Source organism: Primulina tabacum, chromosome 1 (genome assembly GCF_025594145.1).
Source record: "Primulina tabacum isolate GXHZ01 chromosome 1, ASM2559414v2, whole genome shotgun sequence".
Classification (NCBI taxonomy): domain Eukaryota; kingdom Viridiplantae; phylum Streptophyta; class Magnoliopsida; order Lamiales; family Gesneriaceae; genus Primulina; species Primulina tabacum.
The window spans coordinates 14,290,237-14,307,379 of record NC_134550.1 but is presented as its reverse complement, the minus strand read 5'-3'; the positions used below and the strand labels follow the sequence as shown (position 1 = coordinate 14,307,379).

Here is a 17,143-nt window from a genome sequence, read left to right as displayed (position 1 = left end):
CCACTTCCCCAAGCATTTCACTGAGCTCTGTCACCCACTTGATCAATCTTCCCGAGGCATTTGGGTATGTGACAATTCTTCCCAGGATATTGTTGGTGAGGACTGTTATGGGATGTGACATGACATAAGGCCTTAATTTTCTTACCATAACAACCAGAGCCAGAGCTAGTTTCTCTTGAGTTCTGTAATTTAGCTCGGGCCCTCTCAGAGCATGACTGACAAAATAGACCGGCTGATGTGTTGTCCCTTCTCTTCTGACCAGGACAAATAGACCAGCAGCTCTTCACATCGGACTGGTTTGTTGAGAACATACAGCTCTTTCAAATATGGTTTCAATTCATGGAAGGCATCTCCACTCTATTCATTCCAATCAAAATTTTTCTTCTTTCGGAGCACCTTAAAGAAAGGGAAACTCCTATCATCCGACCTAGCTATGAATCGAGCTAGGGTGGCTATCCTCTCCGTCAATCCTTGGACTTCTTGGAGATTGCAGGGGAGCCCATAGTGGGTATGGCCTGAACTTTCTGAAGGTTGGTTTAAGGTTGGTTTCAAATCCCCTCCTTGTAATCATGTAATCCAGGAATTTTTCGGTATGGACCCATAGTGTGCATTTGCTTGGATTGAGCTTTAGCCTGTAACTGCGAAGTGTCTGGAAATTTTGCTCTAGGTCGGCTATAAAGTGCTCGGCTACCCTTGTTTTGATGAGGATGTCGTCCACATATACCTTAATATGAGCCTTTGATAGGTAGCCCCGACATTTTTAAGGCCGAATGTAATAACAACATAGCAATATGTTCCCGTGGATGTGGCAAAACTCACTTTGTTCTGGTCTTCCCTCGCCAGTGGAATTTGATGGTATCCTTGATAAGCATCCAGGAATCTTAACAGTTCATAGCATGCTGCGGAATCCACTAATTGATCTATCCTGGACAGGAGATAGCAGTCCTTGGGCATGCTTTATTTAAGTCGTGGAAGTCAACACACATCCGCCAATTTCTCGAAAATAATTTAAAGGCTAGGACAACATTTGACAGCTCAGTCGAAAAATATACTTTCCACATACGCCCGCCTTGAACCGATCTTCCACTTATAAAACCATGACAAACATACTTTGTTGGCCCGGGCGGGCATGATATCATTTGAATCTAAAACCTTCGATTTGAAGGTATAAAATGTCGTCCTCTAGCTTCCTCAACACGACCACGGGACGCAATGCCCATGAAAATCTAAATTTCCTTCTGTGGAAAAGAAATCTCGATTTATTTAATTACTTCAATAAATTGCTAAATCACAAGGTAGTATGAGTTCCAATTCAGGCTCGAAATCGAAGCGGAGTTTCAATTCGATCCCATCAAATAATTCTTCTCGTAGCAGCAATGACAGGAACGCTAAGAACAGGAAGAAGGCCGCCCAAAAGACCCTAGGCATGGCTTGGGGTGCAAATTCTCACTCTTCCTCACTCTCCGCTTTCGGAAACTCCCCCTTCTCAGATTTCGGCAGGTTAACTTTTGTTTTGGTTATGAATTTCAATCGAGAAGCTGAACACATAGATGTTTGTGAAGTGTTTCCAGAGCAGGATGCTTAAAGTATTATTTGTAAACTTTTGTCATGTGGTGAAAAAGTTTATATTGTTTCTGAGTGGTTTTTTTTTTTTTTTTGAGATAAATGTTTGGTGCAACCTTGGTGTAGTTACATGGCTGTGAAGAATCAGAAACTGCATGAGCAGTTTGATGCTGCGGCTTCAAGCTCTTCTCGTAGTGATTTCGGTTCTGGGAGGTCTATCTTTTCTGGGGTCTCAATTTTTGTTGATGGATATACTGTCCCTTCTAGTCAGGTGTGATCCTTTCCACGTTTTCATTTTCACCCTAAAGATTCCCAAACTACTCAAAATTTGATCTTCAGTTAATTTTTATCCCCCTTAATTATGTCTATGTTGCATTTGGGATATGTGCTTTATCCGTCCAGCTTTTTTTAAAACAAATAGTGTTTGGACTTGTGTATATGAAGCACAATGAAGTAACATACATGTTATCTTTTTCATAGGAGCTTCGTGGATACATGCTGAAGTATGGAGGGCATTTTGAAAATTATTTTTCTAGGCGTCATGTTACTCATATTATCTGCAGTAATCTCCCCAACAGTAAAATCAAGAACTTGAGGTTCATTATGCAGTTTGTTAATTCGCATATCAAAAGTGAAGATTGATGTTTCTTATGCTTAAGGAAGACAAATTTATTAATGATATAGGGCATTCAGTGGCGGGCTTCCAGTAGTGAAACCTAAATGGGTGTTGGATTCTGTTGCTGCCAATGAACTTTTGAGTTGTAAGTTTTATTTGAAAGGATACTTCAGCTAGGTTTCTTTGTTAATTATAGATGTAACATAATTTTGATTCTTTTTGATTCTTTGTAATCAAAAGAAACCCGGGATCAATTCGTTGGTCAAGACATTGAAGAACAACCGTAAATATTGCCAGGATAGAAGAGTTGGTGAAATGTTATTAACTTTTCTACTGGTTTGGTTATTTTTTAGCTACTTCTAAGCACATTTAACATCTAGAAGTATTCACATTTCAGCTTAATCAATTATATAAGTTACCTTGAATGTAGTATACTTATCTTTTAATTAATTTTTCAGTGGCTGCAGTAAATCTTTTTTTGTAGCATGCCAGCGTGGTATGTGTGATATCACATCCTTTGGTCCTCAAAATATAAGAATTGGCATGACGTGTCGCGGATGCTTCATAAATGTTAAGAATGAAGCAGCACTATTGAGAATGCTTCTCAAGCAATTTATTGACCATAGGGGCAATTTTGTTTCTAGACTTTCCTCGTGGAATGAAGGGAACACTTCATGAAAAATGTTTTTATGAACCTATATCCGAAGTTTTCAATTGGTGCATTTTTCAATCGAACAATCTATTTCCCTCTTAATTTTAGAGAAAACTTTTAGGTGTTTAACTATGAAATGTGGAACCCATAACGTCCCTTGTTTTATTGTCCTCATAGGGATTCCTTATCAGCTGGAGCAGGTCATAACTGAGAGTGATTACCAACCAAAATTATCTACCTTTTTCACTGTGAAAAACAGTCGAGTATCTGATATTGAATCTTCATTTCTGGACGGTCAAGAAATGACTGAAAATGGTAAACCATCATGGAACAGGATCGATTCTAGTTTATCTGAGGAGCACAAGTCTTTAGAGCAAGGAGACCAGAGCAGTGTACAACTTGATGACCCTTGGAAAGGGAACATCGATAACTCGATAACCAAAAAGCCAGCATGCAGTATAGAAAGTCACTGTGAAATTAGGCCCATGTCTAGCACTTGCGAGGTTTCTGATGAAGTTTCAAGCCTAAGGACTAATTTGCCTCCTAATCAGCGTCATTCAACTCTGACAGATCCCAATTTTGTGGATAATTATTTTAAAGTAAGTACTTGTAATTCTTGGAAATAATTATTTTCAGATTACCTTTTGTTATTTCTTTCACACTCTATTGAAAAATCTGCACAAGCTTCAGAGATGTTCGTGAAATCTGAACGTCCTAAGTAATATGATTTACTAGTTAAGCATGACTTTCTAACAATGCTGACAGAAAGAAATGAACTCTTCTCTAAGCCTCACAGTTGGTGTTTCAAAGTTTTTTCTCCTGAATTTTTCTGTCTTACGAATATAAATAATCCAATTAATGGTTTTACAAGTGTTAGCTTGGGGACCGGGAGTATCAATTGAAAAGTTGTTTTAAATAATTCTAAAGCAGTTGAATGCTCTGGAATGTACTTCTGTTAATAAATTTGTTGGATGTTCAATGTTTCTTTTTTTTAAGCCGTGTGTAACTTTGAACCTGGTGAGATCTTTCAAAACATGAGGTAATTTTCAGTTATTTATGCTTTAGCTTCATTTTTTACGTTGAACTTAAAATATTTGGTTTTTAGTCTGTCTGTTTGTGTTTTTTGAAGTCCCTTGACATGAATGTATTGAACTTTTTCGTAATTCATCGGGTTTACTTACTTCTTTTCATGTCTCATCTGTCGCTTCTTTTGCTTTGAAAAATTAGTTGAGCAAAATTATTGGTCTATTGAGGTAAATAATTTGTTTCCCTCAATCAGGATATTTAAATATATGGTGCTGGTATTCTGATCCCTAATGCATTTCATCTAGCGTACTGTAGCGGACTTGTTCTGTGGCTGATTGGAGTATTGTAATTAGGCATTGTTTTCTCTGCGTGTAGGAATATGATTTTTCACCTTTTTTTATTTGAGATTCTCTATCTTGTTTCTTGTTATTTGCTTCAGTTTGTTTCCTTGGTGATTCTGTTTTAACTTTTGAACTGTTTGTTTATTCAGATTAATGATACATGTTATGTTAAAGGGTCTCTATTTTAGCTTTTGTTCTTGAAATAATATTGATTGCAAGTGTCCAATTATATTTTCCCTCTCAGAGTTCTAGACTGCATTTTATCGGCACTTGGAGAAACCGGTACCGTAACCGCTTTCCTAGCTCTTCTAGTGGGTTTACACACAAAAATTCGATTCATGATTCTGCTGCAAAGACTCAGAAGACTGTCATAGTACACGTGGACTTGGTAAGTATGATTCAGGGAAGTTGAGATTCTGTATAATTTCCTTCTCTTGATATTTTCCTTCCAATTTGCATACATATTTATCTACCAACTCTTGCCCAATTAATTTAAATGAAAATTGTTGTAGTATATGTCTTCTTTTGGATGGTCTTGGGCGATAACTGATGATTATTATTTCATAATCGCCCCTATCCTTCAGTTGCTTGAAAAATAAACTTGCAAAATTTATATTTATCCAGGACTGCTTCTTTGTATCAGTGGTCATCAGGAACCATCCTGAATTGCAGAACAAACCTGTTGCAGTTTGCCATTCGGATAATCCCCGTGGTACTGCTGAAATTTCATCTGCCAATTATCCTGCTCGAGATCATGGTTTGCTTGTCATCTGCAACCGCTCCTTTTCAACTTCTCCCACACACACACACACACACACATTATATACATTATATTGGTGGTTGATACATTGCATGTCTGTAGGAGTAAAGGCCGGTATGTTTGTTAAAGATGCCAAAGTTCGATGCCCTCAGCTATTTATAGTTCCATATGATTTTGGAGCTTATGAGAAGGTATTTATTAGTTTTTTATGTGGATTTTGTAAATCTAATGTTTCTATTGCTACTATGTTCACCCAACTCTCGTATCTTTATGATCGTTCATTACATGGCTTTTTGGTGTTACATGTCTTCCTTTACAGGTGGCAGATCAATTTTATGAAATTTTGCACAAGCACTGCAACAAAGTGCAGGTGGGGCCTTGAAAACATTTTTAAGGATGTTTTCAAACCTCTCGTATCTTAAATGAGTTTTTAATGCAGGCTGTCAGTTGTGATGAAGCTTTTCTAGATATTTCTGAGTCAGAAGTTGAGGATCCTCTGTGCTTATCTTCAGGAATTAGAAAGGAGATATTTGACACCACGGGTTGCACTGTAAGTGCGGGAATCTCAAGCAATATGCTTATGGCCCGCCTTGCCACTAAATCCGCAAAACCTAATGGCCAGTATTACCTTCCTCCTGAAAAGGTAAATACCAGCTCTAAAATGTTCTGTTTATTATACTTGCTTCCAAAAGCGTCCCCTTGGGTTACTAGTCTGTTTTTATCTTTTGGCTGGTGGTATTTGCAGACTTTCACTAGCAACCTTCCTAGTTCACATACCTGTATTTTATATTTATCTGGAGGCGTGTCCTATTCTTTCAGCTGATAGCTATAATCTGGTCTATGTAACTTGAATGGAAATTAGTCCAACCATAATTTTTGCAGCAATTATTTAACAATAACACCTTAACATGTGAATTACTAAGTCAACCATGCAGAAAAAAGTATTGGTTTTTCTGAGATTTTACATTAAAGATTTTGAGTTTTTCTCTTTTTTATCTAAAATAATTTAGGTCAATCGTGACAAGTGGTATTTTCTGTAAACAAGATATTTTTCCTTCATCATATGGTTTTTGAATAAAGTATAAAATTAAAGTAAAGAATTACTGTGTTTCAGAAATGGTATAATGGGTGTTGGTAATGCTTTTTCAGTTGAGAAACTGACTGAAAGTTACATCATTTGTAAATATTACGCTTCACTTGGTGTGCAAGTTTGGGAAAAAGAGCAGTTGAATGATGCCCCAAAGTAACTGATTTCAAGTGATGCTATTTTTTTTGTTTCTTTATAGTTTCCTTCTTTTCTTTTGACAAATGGTGGCACTAAAAAGTGTTCGATTGTTAATTAGTATAAAGCTTCTTTTTTTCAACTTTGTAAATTTTTTATCATTTTGTGTTTGCTTATGTTTATGTATCAGGAGACTTAATCGTAAATCCTTGCATGCAGTTCGAGGTGCCTTTTTTATTGTCGATACAAGAATACCATTGACTTTCTATCTTGAAAAAACAAAGGTTAGTTAAAAATCAAAAAATAGAACGGGCAAGTGCAGTCCAATTTATTTGGACACTAGTTGGTGACAACTAGCAAGCAAATCCAAAACTGCTCAGCTTTTTCACAGTAAAATAACTTGATGGGTCAAGGAATGCATCAAATTTTTTATCTGATGGTGAAATTTACATAAGCCCAAAGAAATGCATCTGGCTCACAATTCTATGTTGGTGAATGATAAAATGCATGTTCCTGCTTTTTCCTTTTTTCTAAGATCACGGCCATGGTGTGCGTATTATCTGTATGTGAGACAAACAGTTGAGAATTTGATTTTATGTTATTAAGATGATGTCATTTCTAGTTTTTAATATTGATATATCATCAAAAAGAGTTCTTACGTTTTGGCCTGTTTAAGTTGAGCTATTTACAGGAACTCGTTATTTGTGTGCTCTTAAGTTTAGACTAGTAAAGGTTGTCATAACCCTGCTCATATTTCAGGTTGATGATTATTTATACAGACTTCCAGTCAAGGCCCTTCCTGGAATCGGTCATGTTTTGGAGGAAAAGTTAAAGAAAATACAAGTCGAAACTTGTGGGGAGCTTAGGTTAATCTCCAAGGTGGTCATTTACTCTAAGTGGATTGGATGTCTTTCTTTGTTTGATGCCTTTTGAATCTCGAATATATATATTGACTTCTGTTTTCTTGCATTCCTTACATTTGCCAAATTTACCAGTTGGTCACCTTGTATTATTAAAGCATGGTGGTGGTAGAATAAATTGTAATCAATGTTTGTTTTCATTTTGCAAAAACTGTTTTTCATTCTCCTGAAAAAAAAATTAATACTTCATTTCCTTAATACGAAACCGAACATATATTTTATTTTCCAAAAACTCTTCTCTATTCACTCCCAAAAATAAAACCAAATTTTGCAATAAATTAGTGACTTGTGGTTGTATCCCTTCCTTCTCATTGGAACATTCGTGTGGGATTTGGCATGTATTAGTGACTTATCATTACGTGAAATTACAGCGTAAATTTATTTTTTCCATGGCTTTTTAAATTGTGTGCAAATTAATTTCCTCACCAAAGAGGTCAAATGATCATAAATTTAATACCTTTAGGTTTTTAGTTCTCTGTAAATATTTTACTAGAATGTGTTCGCTGTCTACTCTCCAACTGTCGCTATTAAATATTTGTGGTCCGACCATTGGCTAAACCACATGAAACTTGGTCCAAGCCAAGTCCGTTAACAGTGTAATGCAACTTAATGAATCTACTGCGGTTGGAATTAATACAAAAAATTAATGTCTGGGGATTTCTCGTTATCACATTTGGGATTGGACATTTTTTTTGTTTTTTCAACTTTCTATTTTCTGATGTTTTCAGGAGTCTCTTCAAAAAGATTTTGGAATGAAAACTGGAGAGATGCTGTGGAACTACAGTAGAGGGATAGACAATAGAGTGGTTGGAGTTATTCAGGTTGGTAGGCTAGGGTACTTTCTTGTGACATTTCAAGCTCCATCTTCTTATGGAGTCGAGTAGCGTTCTTCAGATGTTTGATCAATTGTATCTGTCTAAACTTACATTCTTACTTCTTAACGTCTTTTCATATGCTGTTGTAGTTAGTATCAGGGAACAGGTATTGCTAGTGCGTATACATGGTTTCAGAATTTTTTATATCATTCCAAGTGTGTGGGCCAAAAAAATATAATATTTGTTCCGATAGTTACATGAAACATCCACAGAACCGCAGATAATATTTCCCAGTTGCATGGAAGGTCGTATTCATTATGAATCAGTAATGTTCAGACTTTAACACCTTTATTCTGCATGTTTTGCTCTATGTGGGTTAGCAGTCATATTAATGCCACTTCTTACCCTATTCCTTAAAGAACATGCCAAAAAATTTTCATGTCTTGGACTCTTGGTGGATGTTGCATAGCGTCCATATATATATATATAGTTTCCATAGTTTACATGACTGCATACTGTCCAGTCATTTAATATGTGCCACAAAGTGGTAGTGTAAGTTCTCTCTCTAAAATCGCATTACCTCGATTTCATTTTTATTTTTCCTGATCTGTCTTGAATTTGTGGTTGGGTCCTGTATATGTTCGTTGCCCTTTTGCAGGAAAGCAAGTCCATTGGCGCTGAAGTTAACTGGGGTGTGAGGTTCAGGAATATGAAGGATGTTAGTGGTCCATTGTCTTACTAACCTTCTTATCGTTTTTTGAGTCTTACAAACCTTTCTTATTTTTTGATGTTAATTTTTTTTCCTGGTTTCAGACCCAGCATTTTCTCACGAACCTGTGCAAGGAGGTTTCACTGCGATTGCAGGGATGTGGAGTGCAAGGGCGGTCTTTTACTCTCAAGGTTTTTCCTTATTTTTTATCAGTAAAGAAATCATTTTGAGGCTTTAGAAGTGTGCATGTTGTCATTGTACTTCCCCGTACCTGGATAGACGTAAGAGATGTAAAACAAATCTAGCCATTGAATCACAACCTTGATACATTAAGATATGGTGTCGATTAAAATTTTAAAAAACCAATGGTGTTGATTCAGATAAAGAAGAGAAGAGCTGATTCTGTGGAGCCAGTGAAGTATATGGGCTGTGGAGACTGTGAGAATCTTAGCCATTCTATATCGGTAATATTGTACTAGCGTCAACCTTTGTTCTTTTGGTGTATAATGTATTTATCATAAGAAACCCTTGCAAATGTTCTTATAGCTAAGAGCTTTCATGACAGATTCCGGTTGCAACTGATGATGTGGGCGTGCTTCAGAGGTTGGCCACTAAGCTCTTTGGGTATTTCCATATAGGTATTCAATTGCAGTTGTTTATTTTATTGGCCCCACAATAATTTGTTGTTTCTGGATCCTCGTTTACTTATTGTGTAGCTTCTTTATGGGTCTTCAGTGTTTTGAGAATTCGTCCTTGTGGCTTGTTGGTTTCATGTATATGCTTGAACAAAAAAACTTATTAAATCTTCTCAAACAAGCAGTCTCCCCTTGTTGCCTAACTGTAGCCATTGAAATGAAATGTATCTCTGCTTTTCTTATTTTTTTTCAGTTTGAATGTTTGTGTGCGTTACGTGTTGTTCTGGCACTAAATTGAAAACTAGTAATTTTCTTTGTTTTTAACATCCACTGGTTGATGCTCTTTCCCTTGTAATCATCACCATGACTTTACATGCTGTTTTTCTAGATTTGTTGGTTATTTCACCTGTCCCCTCTTTTAGCTTCATTCAAATTGCTTTCATTTTTTAGATAACATGACGATGTCTATGCAGATGTTAGGGATATTCGAGGCATGGGCTTGCAGGTCTCAAAACTTGAAGGTTCGGATGAGAGCAAACAAGGTATGTTCCTCTATCAATTCTTGGAACTGTATAATTTTGTAAGAACACGAATTTGTCAAGTATTGCTGCAGTTTTCCATTTTTCTTTGTCTGTGTTGTTTAATTGTTTTATTTAATAACTGGTTCTTTACTTGGTGTTGAAGTTCAAAAGAGAAATTCAATTCTTTCTTGGCTTGCCGCCTCCTCGAAAAAGGAGAGAGTCCAAAGTGGTGATCTCTCCAACCGTGGTGATGCAGGTGCAAAGATTTCGTGATGATTTTTTTATTGTCCTAAGTAGAGCATCAATTATAAAATTGATTTCTAAAATTTATCATCGGTGGTTTCCCTTTTTAGTGCTTGGTGATTACTTTCTCTAAGATCAAACTTAGGCATGACAAAACTATTCACAAGATTAGCGAAAATATGTTTGTATGTTTGCATATGCTTTGGGAATTCTTTTTCTACTAGATCTCTCATGGCATATCACATTGTGATATAATGTTATTTTAAAGTTTCAAAGATTTTGGTTTGAATACAAGATAAGAAAATTATATTCTAAAAAGTAAAAAAGACCAGTCGCTACTTGCTAAAATTAATGATTATGTCGTGAGTTGTGAAAGCAGGAAAAATAAAATTTGAGGAAAGAGAATGAATATGCATGTTTGTTTCGATGGGGATTAAATTTTTTTCCGAAAAACAAAACCAAAAAAGGTCAGTTCTTTCACCCAAATTTACTTGGTTGGAATAAATTTTAATGTCTTTTGAGTCATCTACCACCCTCCTTAACTTAATAACGAGGCTTCCCCATGTTTTCCTAGAGGTTCCAGCCTCATCTTTCTTTCATACGTCGATTAAAAAAAATTTATGGTTTTATATCTTGATTGAAGATTCATTATTCTTTCCTTCTAGTTCCTTTTCTAGTTATCCTATTTCCTTCCCTCTAGTAATTGTAGGAGGGGTTTAAACGTGCAACCAGGCATAAAACAGCATTTTTTCCACCTCATGCCTCACTTTATTATTTAATTCCATTAATTTAGCCTGATTTTCTTAATGTTGACTTTCTGTGCATGACGCCATGTTTTTCATCTCGTTAATGATTTATCCCATGTTGCTTAATGGCTAATGCTGTTCCATTGTAGTATTCCCGTGTAACTCTTATAACCTATGTCTGGACTAGGAACTGCTAATACTCATAATAAATTTTAACTATATAGCATGAAAAGCTATGCAGGTTTAAGGTATTTTAAGAAAGCTTATTTTATACAACACCAATTTATATTTATCTTTTCTTGATTACATTTTAATGGTTTTGTGAATCATATGGATTCTTGATTACTGAATCTTATGAAGTTCAGGGTCAACTACACTCTAAGATGATAACACGGTCCTCTGTTGAAACAGGCACCGGCTTGTCCAGCTCTGAAATTGCAACCCTTCCTCCTCTTCACGACCTGGATATGACAGTTATAAAGTCTCTTCCACCTGAAGTTGTTTCAGAAATTAATGATATGTATGGTGGAAAGCTATTCGGTTTCGTATCAGAAAATAAAGGCAAAATTGTTAATACAAGCATTTCATGTGATGCTTTATTCAGCGGTAAAGATAAAGATTTTATATATTCTGTAACGGTGGGTTTTGTGTTTGTAAGTTTTTATGGAAATTTTCTTTTCTTTTAGGCATAAAATTCTATGAAAAGGAATCTTGTCATGCTCATCCAGTCAAATCAAATACTACCGATGTTGGCAATGAGGTATTGGCTGCATAATTGGTCCTTTTTGTCGGATGATCTGACCTGCATAGGTTCCGTCTTCCCTTTCAACATGAACCAAGCTGTGAAGAAAGCCTTTGTGTTTAGTTTTGGTTTTTCATTAATACTTTGCAATCAAAATATGATCCACTTCATAATGTGAACCATTCTTACATATGCGTAATTATTGAAATGCTTATATGGTTACCTTGCTGCATGTTTTATGACGGTGCATATACCATTCATAAGATTCTGGAACCAATTTTGGACATAACTAAAATTATGATAAATATTTTTTTATTACAAATTGTGATAAATATTTTATACGAATTTGTTGTGTTTTAGATTCGAACACTTGTTTCTATATACTTCTGTTATTAAGATACATTTTTTCTGCAATAATTTTTGTGTCTTTCCATCATAATTTTCTTCAGGAAGAGGACTTGAAAGGAAAAGGAATTGTCCCTGAGCTTTCGTTCAATCTATTGGTGAAAGACGAGAAAATTCAGGTAATGATGTTGATGCTTGTGTTCCTTGTTCTTTATTAGTTTGTTTGATCATATATCTCGTTTTCTGTTGAAAAGCAGTGTGGTGATGAAGCAACCCCCGTTTCTGTATCCTCTTCAGTTTCTCCTAAAGCTCTAATGCCCACGTCTCTTAGTCAAGTAGATTGCTCCGCTTTGCAACAACTTCCTGAAGAGTTGAGAAAAGACATACTTGAGCATTTTCCTGCCCACAGACCGGAATCTGTTAAAGGTTCTTCCAGTAACTCAATCAATAACTGGACTGACTTTGGGGATTTGGAGTCAGATATTAACCTTTGGATCGGAAATGCTCCACAATGGGTTGACAAGTTCAAAACCAGCAGCAGTTGTATGTTGAACCTTTTTGCGAAGATGTATCAATCTAGACCCTGTGGTCGTTTGTCCTCTTTGCTGCAGCACATAATGTCCGAGATTAATGTATCCTCAGAAGTGAGCGATGCTGAACTGGATATTGCCGCTAGTTGCATGTATGCGCTTTTCAAGCAATATGTTGATCTCAAGATTGAAACAGATCTGGAAGAGATTCATTTTTGTTTATGCCTTTTGAGAAGGTATGTATAGATTTATTGTATGTTGTCATGAGTGCTGTGCGTGAGCACTGAGTTCTAACAAGTGGATTTAGTAGTTTATAAAGAGTATATATATGAGTTCTAGGTTGATCAATACTTGAAGTTCTTATTATGAGTTCATACAAAGTAGAAATTTCAACTTTAGGTTGGGGTTGAGCACAGTCAGGTCGTTTTCATCCATGATATAAATATTGGAATATTAGTGACTTGACCTTCAAACAAAAATTTTGTTATACAAGATTTTGCTTTTGGTTGAGTAATGATATGCCACAACTTAGTTTTGCAGCTTGTGTGGTATCGATCAAATACCTTTTTAATCTAAGGTTAAAAAGTTTTAATTTCAATGGAATTCACATTTTCCCAGGTAGTACTTTTTATTTATCTGATATTATATAATTGCATCATATTAGCTGTTATAATTTTTTCACCTGCCACTATGAAAACATGAACGCTCTTCCACTTTTTAATTTTCCGTGTACCACTAATCTGGAACATGTTGATTCAGTCCATGTGGCTTCTATCTGCATTTGCATTTCTGTGAATTAGTCACTAATTGCTCATTGTCCTTGTTTTGCAGGTTAACAGAGAGGTCGAAACTTTTTGGGCAAGTCTACAACAGCATCCTCCCTCATTTGCAGGTTCCATTTGCTCTTTGCTTTTTCTCCACCAAGATTCCCCGCATATGTAAGACAAAATGAAGAAAAAATCAAATTCGATGGCAGTAGTGGATTATTTCAGATTTTCACCATTTTTATCCTGCTATCATTTTCTTCGAGCCTTCATAAACTTTTCTTGTTCTTAAACTTTAAATGTACTCATAACGTGTTTTGCGATGTTTTGGAACACAGGCATCTATGAGTGAATGCTATGGTGGAACTCTGAATATCCCATCAATGAAGAATTAGTCACGTTCAGATAGTGATGTGCAAGAACCATTGGAATCAGGTAGCGAGCAAAAAAGTGAACTTACTGACCTATACCTAGTTGTGAACTTTTCTTTATAGCAGATTCTCATTTAGCTAACTAATTTAATGACAGTTTCTGTCCTCTGGTTATGAACTGCAAGATTGTCTGAACAAGGTGTATGAATGAACTATTACTACGTAGATTCACTAAGTTAAAGAACACAGCTAGGATTGTTTAAAAATGATTTTAGAGTATGCTATTAGATATCTAACAGGACATCAAACTCGTTAAGATATAAAGTTTGAAGAGCTTCCTCACTCAGGTAGGACTGTCTAAGATGTTCTATATTATTTGATATTTAACAGGATGTTAGACTTGTATAGATTTTAAAGTTCGAAGATTTTTTTGCTCAGGTTGTCACATGGAGCCGCTATAATTTGTTTCCTGAGGAGAAGGTGAAATTGAAACAGATTTGTGAAGCTGCCAGTAAAATGGAAGAAAGATTATGTACGGTTGTCGGCGAGAGGGTAATACTCTTGAAGTATTTTTCAATTTCTCATTTATGCTAGGTTTCCTCGTGTTGGATATGTCTGTGTATGTAGGTTGTTTAGCACTGTGCGCTTGTGTGCTCATAAAAAGCATGAACAGTGCATGCAAGCAACTCAGTTAATTTATTGTGTTGGTCCTATTGAAACAACATTCTATAGCTGAAAGTAGGTGTAGTGTCAATAGTTATTTACTTTGAATGAGCTTTTTTGAAACAAAAATTATAACAATTAAATATCTTCAACCTCTTCGATATTACCACAAATATATGAGTCAAGTTTTAATATAGTGTAACAAGTACGAATATCGTCTCACAGAGATTGATATGTGAAAATTTTACCCAATGAACTATTTTGTAATTAATTAAAACGATGAGTGAATAAATTAATAAACTAAGTTATAATTTTTAATAAAATAAAAGTTATGATAAATAAATAATTTAAATTAAATAATTATCTGACAATCGTTAGGATGTCGGTTCACCTATCTTTTAATCTTCCCTAATTATTGAATTTCCACAAAAAGGAAGATTAACCATTTATAACATTTAATAGAAGAAATTGTTTAGAGTAAATCCAACTAGAAACTAAACTAAATAACCTATAATAGATAAAAAATATATGCTTGTCCTTTGCGGATGAATGAATCCTATAATAGAGAAAAACATGTATGCTTGTCCTTGGCGGATGAATGATGTAGTCTTGCGATTTCATTGACTGTAAAAGTCATATACTGAAATGTGTTGTTAAAATGATGAGATTCATATGGTAAAAATAATAATAACCAATATTTGTGATGTATATTTGCTAGGAAAATCTGTGTATCAACCGTGAACTGAGGATATAGTGAGAATGCCGATTATGGAAAAATGGCACGCCAGGTATGGTTGTTATATTGTTACCTTATGATGTCAAGTTTTAAATTCCAATCTTGATTGAAGGACTTTTGTGTAGCATTAATATTTTGCAATTTACCGAAAATTTGTTTTTAAACTCGGACAAAGTTAATTTTATTTATTTTGAATAGGGAGCATTTTTAGATATTTTTGAAAATTCGAATGCACACCTAGCATTTGGTAGATAATGTATCGAACTCTCCGGCTGTTTGTTTTCATGCTCGTCCTGGTTGCCCTTCACTCCTTTCTCCCTGTGATGAAATTGAGAACAGAAAAATCATCATTGCTCTGTAATTCCGTTATTTTCTATCATAAAATCTTTTCACAAATACAACTGAAGATACTTTTATGCAAAAAATAATAAATAATCCTCCCAAAAATTTTCTGATGGTTCATCCATCAACTGGAGTTGGTTTTATTCAGATATAGTTGCTTTATCCAAGATTTTAAATTTTGTTTGCATGTGCCTGAGGTGCTCAATTCCGCAATTGAAGCACTAAAATCTTTGTGATATGATCCACCTTCTCCAACTGCCTTTCTTGCCATTTCCTTGCAAGCCTTTGCTGGAAATCTCATTTCATATTCTTCGCCCCCATGTTGCGCTGCACTTCCTCAGCCAAGGTGGTGGTGCCATTTCTTACTGCCTAAACAAACTCCAAATTCTAATTCTTGTAAACTTGCCACCAATGTCTGCTACCGATGAATTCCATCCACAATGAGTCAGTCACAAAAGCCGACGGCTGGAGGATCCAAAATCACCATTTAGGGTGCCCATACTCCTGTTGTTATCCCTTTGCCTTTCTGTCTTAAAATCCTTTTGGCATGCATCTTCATTTTTCGTCTTCTTTCACATTTTCTCATTTCCGGAATGAAATCTCGGCTTGAGGCCTCAATTCTTTTTGCAGTTTCATGTAATGGATCAAGTTTCTAACTGACCATGCTTCCAAAACACACAAGTAACAGAATTGGGCTTCTTGGAATCCAGGCATGTCGAGCATTATTGCATATCAATGGTTGATTTCTTCCCTCTTTGTACGTTCTTCATCTCCATTGCTGCAAACAATAGGGGCCTATGCTCCAGAGTTTCTGGTTGGCATAATCCAGCTCAAGCTCATAAAAGCTGTTTAATGATAACTCCATAGCTTCTCCACTCCGATTCCCTCACTCCTTCACTCGGATCCATCAACTTGGAAAACTGACTCTTGATTCCACTTGTTGAAACTCAGGCACACTCACAAGCTTCAACTGATGTGAAAGATTGGGCAAAACAAATGGTTCTGAACAAGACAGCATTTGTTGCAAAGACTGTGGTAGCATGGCACTTCAGAGCGTGGCGCCTCAGTTGCTCTGAAGCACACCTCGCAAAGAAACTTGTTCTCTGGAAAACAAAATCTCGGGGTACAGAATTTTGCAGCAGAATCAACAATCCATGTCCAGAACATTTTAGAACAATGCAACTAGGATTTATTTCTTGGATGACTGGTTCTTGCAGCAAATCAATGGTTTTCACAAACTTCCCAATTATTCATCTGTGGTGAACCAGGTTAAATTCACCATATAATCATGCAATCCTGATTCTTTACACCTGATGACGTAATTTGGCCATTTGTTACTTTGTGTCTTGTGGCAATGTGCCATTAATGGGAAAGAAAGAATGTGGCTGATCCATCACTAAAACTGACTCGAGAACTTACTCTCGACGATGTTCAAGAAAGCAAACCAGGGTTAAGAATTAGAGAGATTGAAATCTGGTTCGACTGAGGAAACACGAGCCATAAGTTTGTGTTGGTAGTGATTATCTGTATCTCATGTGAGTACATATAGAGTGGCTGATTCTGTATCTTATTAGAAACTCTATTTGTCCGAATATACCCATCCCCGTTTCGCTGGACCAGCAAGGATCTAGCTGGAGTTGGAGAGGCTATTTAATATAGTTTGAATGAATTTTAACCTTTTTTCGCATTTGATTATTTGAACACATAATTCTTTTTTTTTAAAAAAAAAATTCCCCTTGGGAATTTGGATGAATCGAAAAATTATTTCAACAATGCACAAACTCAAATCATCTCGAAGAAATTTCGACGAACAAAGCAAGTGTTTTTTTACGATGCAGTGCGGTCTAACAAAACAGTTTTTATCATTCGTTCGTTTGTACT

General features: G+C 35.8%; 1 protein-coding gene across 3 annotated transcripts; it reads left to right on the top strand.

The window, feature by feature from the left end:
* Positions 1-1,108: 1,108 nt before the first annotated feature.
* LOC142542125 (DNA repair protein REV1) lies at positions 1,109-14,073 on the top strand. 3 transcript variants are annotated; one of them, XR_012819474.1, is made up of 25 exons: positions 1,109-1,500; positions 1,690-1,834; positions 2,044-2,159; positions 2,248-2,324; positions 3,009-3,430; positions 4,443-4,586; positions 4,823-4,955; positions 5,061-5,149; positions 5,278-5,328; positions 5,398-5,601; positions 6,940-7,059; positions 7,829-7,921; positions 8,574-8,633; positions 8,729-8,815; positions 9,005-9,088; positions 9,190-9,262; positions 9,733-9,801; positions 9,944-10,036; positions 11,181-11,381; positions 11,456-11,529; positions 11,961-12,035; positions 12,114-12,622; positions 13,218-13,278; positions 13,489-13,868; positions 13,960-14,073. XR_012819474.1 is itself a non-coding variant. In XM_075648594.1 (25 exons), the coding sequence occupies exons 1-24, from the start codon at positions 1,301-1,303 to the stop codon at positions 13,543-13,545; spliced, it is 3,231 nt and encodes a 1,076-aa protein (XP_075504709.1). In that variant the 5' UTR covers positions 1,109-1,300; the 3' UTR covers positions 13,546-13,585; positions 13,960-14,073. The 3 variants fall into 3 exon arrangements, 2 of the variants coding, with proteins under 2 accessions (XP_075504709.1, XP_075504696.1); XM_075648594.1 differs by having other exon boundaries at positions 11,181-11,375; positions 13,489-13,585; XM_075648581.1 differs by having other exon boundaries at positions 13,489-13,585.
* Positions 14,074-17,143: the final 3,070 nt, after the last annotated feature.

Bases quoted from the DNA above. Each gene is read 5' to 3' on its own strand.
- LOC142542125 (XM_075648581.1), top strand. From the start codon at position 1,301: ATGAGTTCCAATTCAGGCTCGAAATCGAAGCGGAGTTTCAATTCGATC. The intron at 11,382-11,455 runs ATAAAGATTTTA...CTTTTCTTTTAG, and splicing joins TGCTTTATTCAGCGGTAAAG to GCATAAAATTCTATGAAAAG. The intron at 12,623-13,217 runs GTATGTATAGAT...CTTGTTTTGCAG, and splicing joins TGTTTATGCCTTTTGAGAAG to GTTAACAGAGAGGTCGAAAC.